This window comes from Acanthisitta chloris, unplaced genomic scaffold, assembly GCF_000695815.1.
Source record: "Acanthisitta chloris isolate BGI_N310 unplaced genomic scaffold, ASM69581v1 scaffold10517, whole genome shotgun sequence".
NCBI lineage: Eukaryota > Metazoa > Chordata > Aves > Passeriformes > Acanthisittidae > Acanthisitta > Acanthisitta chloris.
Genome location: NW_008680924.1, coordinates 5,055 through 8,176, shown reverse-complemented (window position 1 = coordinate 8,176; position 3,122 = coordinate 5,055). Strand labels below are relative to the sequence as shown.

The following is a 3,122-nucleotide window of genomic DNA, read 5'->3' as shown; positions in this document are numbered from 1 at the left end:
TGCCGCGCCGGGGGCCGCGGGCGATGGGATCCCAGCGCCCCAGAAGGTGCTCTTCCCAGCCCAGCGCCTTTGCATGAAGTGGGAGCGGATCCACCGTGTGGGTGCCGGGCTGAGTAACCTGGGCAACACGTGCTTCCTGAACTCAGCGCTGCAGTGCCTGACCTACACACCACCTCTCACCAACTACCTGCTCTCCCGGGAGCACGGACGCACCTGTGAGTGGGGACCCAGTTAGGGTGGCCAAAGGGGAAGGAGCAACGTCTGCCTCTCCCTATTGCTGTGCCTGACTCCGGTGAGGGATTGTCAGGATGCACTTTCCCTGCTCCCTTCTGCCTGTTTCTCCATCTTCAAGAGGCTGTTCCTGGGTCCAGCTCACTTCTTCTGAATGTAGCAGTGTTCCCGAGCTTGGCATCCTTGTGTCTGGGGAGACTTTGTCTCTTCTGGGTGTAGCCAGAACTAAGAAGGTCCCAATGGGGCCTGCCAGATTCTTAGGGGCTGAGTTTGGGGGGTCCTGAATAGCCTCTGCCTGTGGGAACTGCACGAGGGCAGCGTGGCAGCCTGTGACAGCACTGGAGATCCCCTGTGCTGCCTCCAGCTCTCCTGAGTTTGTCCCCAACATCATCTCTCCCACTCCAGGTGCCCATGGAAGCTTCTGCATGATGTGCACTATGCAGAACCACACGATCCAGGCTTTTGCAAACAGTGGCAATGCCATAAAGCCACTGTCCGTCATCCGAGATCTCAAAAGTAAGGATGGCTGCCCTCCACTCCTGTGACTAATGTGGGAGCAAAACTGTTGGGATCAGGGTATGGGTTGGCAGATGGCTCCTCTGAGATAACTCACAGAGCCGTCCAGGGGCTGGTGAACTTCATGGGCTGCTTGGGGCTTCCCCTGTGGCTGGCATGAGTCTGATGTTTTGGTTCCGGAGGCTCAAACCCCAGAGTCCCTGCCTCCTCTTGTGCAGTATCTGCTGCAGCCTGTGATAATTCCTCCCTCTCTTGCAGAGATTTCCCATAACTTGCAGTTCGGCAGGCAGGAGGATGCACACGAATTCCTGCGTTACACCATTGATGCAATGCAGAAGGCCTGTCTGAATGGCTACACCAAGTACGTGCGGCCTGATGGCAGGGGGGACTGTGCTGAGGACACGGGGCTCATGGGGGTGGCTGTTGTGGAAAGGTGGTGTGAGATCCAGTGTGAGCTCGGTGATGCTGTCTCTATGTAGGCTGGATCGCCAGACCCAGGCCACGACTCTGGTTCACCAGATCTTCGGTGGTTACCTGCGGTCCCGTGGTAAGTGCCAGCTGCCAGGGCCCAGGCCTGGGCAGGAAAACTCTTTTCGGAAAACAGCTAAGCATGTATAACTTACCTAGAGCCACAGGCAGTCAGTCCTGTGGTACCTGGGGGTTATGACCCCTGTTGTGACAATGGTCATGGGTCCCCAGCTCATTGCCACCAGCAAAGGGACCTGCTCTCCCAGCATGTAGTGGAATCTCCAGCCTTCCTCCTGACCAGGCTGTTCTGGTGATCTCCTGGTGTTCACATCTCAGAACCCAAACCCAGACTGGGGGACACTGCAGCTGCCTGTGCTGTGCCAGGGGCATGGTGGGTGCAGGTGTTGTACCAGGTGTGTTCATGGCTCTTCTTTTGCAGTGAAATGCTCTGAGTGCAAGACTGTGTCGGACACCTATGACCCTTACCTGGACATGACACTGGAGGTCGAGGTACTGCAGCAGGGTTGGGGATGGGGGACCCAGTTGTGCAGGCATGGTGCTAGCAGGAGGGAAGCATGAGCTGCGACTCCTGTGTGGAGGCTCAGTGGTGCTGGGGGGGCAGAGCAGCCTCCCCCGCAGTGTGCCTGGGACAGGTTCATGGCTTTGGGGGGCAGCCTTGGCCCCGTGATGTGTGCTCTGTCCTGGGGCCAGTGCCTTGGCTGGGAGTGGGACTGTGGTGTGGACAGGCCCCTTGTGCCCTGACCTCTGCTCTGTGCTTGCAGCGAGCTGCAAACGTCGTGCGGGCGCTGGAGCTGTTTGTGAGGCCGGAGCAGCTAGGTGGGGAAAACGCCTACATGTGTGGCAAGTGAGTGTGGGGGGGCTGTGGGCAGGATGGGGCCCACAGGTGTGCTGGTGGGAAGGCTGCCATGGTAAAGGAGGGTTTCAATACCTGCTCCATGGCTAAACCATGAGGAACACGGCCAGGGAAGCCTGTGATGAAGCTTGTCCATCCTCAGCTCCCTCCTCTCGTGAGGAGGACCTGGGCCAGCAGACATGGCTGTGGGCAGGTGCCTGGAACGATGCCTGGTGTCACCAGGATCATTCCTGTGGGGTTTGCCATTCCCATGGGGTTTGCGTGGCCAGGGTGGGCAGTTGTCTGGGTGGTGGAACAGCTTGAATAGCTCAGGCTCTTCCTGGACAGGTGCAGGAAGAAAGTGTCAGCCAGCAAACGCTTCACCATCCACCGAGCCTCCAATGTTCTCACCATCTCACTGAAGCGCTTTGGCAGCTGCAGCACTTCACGTGGAAGGAAAATCACCAAGGTGAGTACTTCGCAATCCAGAGCCAGAGCTGTGTCCTGGCCCAAGGCCCTGCCCCCAGCGCAGGAAGGGAGGTGGTCCTGGTGTGGTCCTGCAGCCCTTCCCCACTGCGTGGGGGAAATTGAGCTTATCCTGGCATCTTCCTTGCTGCAATCTCTGCCTGGAGAGAGCGCGTTCTCCTCCCTTGAGAAATGGGACTTACAGGACAGAGAGCTACTCTTGTCCTGGCAAGAAAGCCATCTGCTGTGCTGGCTCCTGAGACATCTTCTCTGCAGGATGTGGGATACCCCGAGTACCTGGACATCCGCCCCTACATGTCTGAGCCCAAGGGCGATCCTGTCGCGTACGGACTCTATGCAGTGCTGGTCCACTCTGGGTACAGCTGCAATGCAGGGCACTACTTCTGCTATGTGAAGGTGAGCTTGGGTGCTCTCTTGGCATCCTCTCTGGGCTGGGGTCTGCTGAGTGCTCATGGGTCCCTGTAGGGTGCAGAGAGTAGGGTGCTTGGCAGGGTGAGTGGTGTGGGGCACAGGTTGTGCTCTGCTGTAGGAAGTGTGAAGGTCTGGTCTGGCAGAGTCCCCTGTGGGT

General features: G+C 58.3%; 1 protein-coding gene across 1 annotated transcript in view; it reads left to right on the top strand.

Annotated features, from left to right (window-relative positions):
• Window positions 1-10: 10 nt before the first annotated feature.
• The window catches only part of USP36 (ubiquitin specific peptidase 36), a gene marked incomplete at its 5' end in the record, with an annotated part of 7,895 nt that continues 4,783 nt past the window's right edge, over window positions 11-3,122 (top strand). The window contains 8 exons of the mRNA XM_009077901.1: window positions 11-215; window positions 637-747; window positions 1,006-1,108; window positions 1,227-1,294; window positions 1,655-1,725; window positions 1,998-2,080; window positions 2,417-2,537; window positions 2,810-2,950. Of these exons, the coding sequence (XP_009076149.1) occupies window positions 11-215; window positions 637-747; window positions 1,006-1,108; window positions 1,227-1,294; window positions 1,655-1,725; window positions 1,998-2,080; window positions 2,417-2,537; window positions 2,810-2,950 (903 nt within the window). The remainder of the gene's footprint in view (window positions 216-636; window positions 748-1,005; window positions 1,109-1,226; window positions 1,295-1,654; window positions 1,726-1,997; window positions 2,081-2,416; window positions 2,538-2,809; window positions 2,951-3,122) is intronic.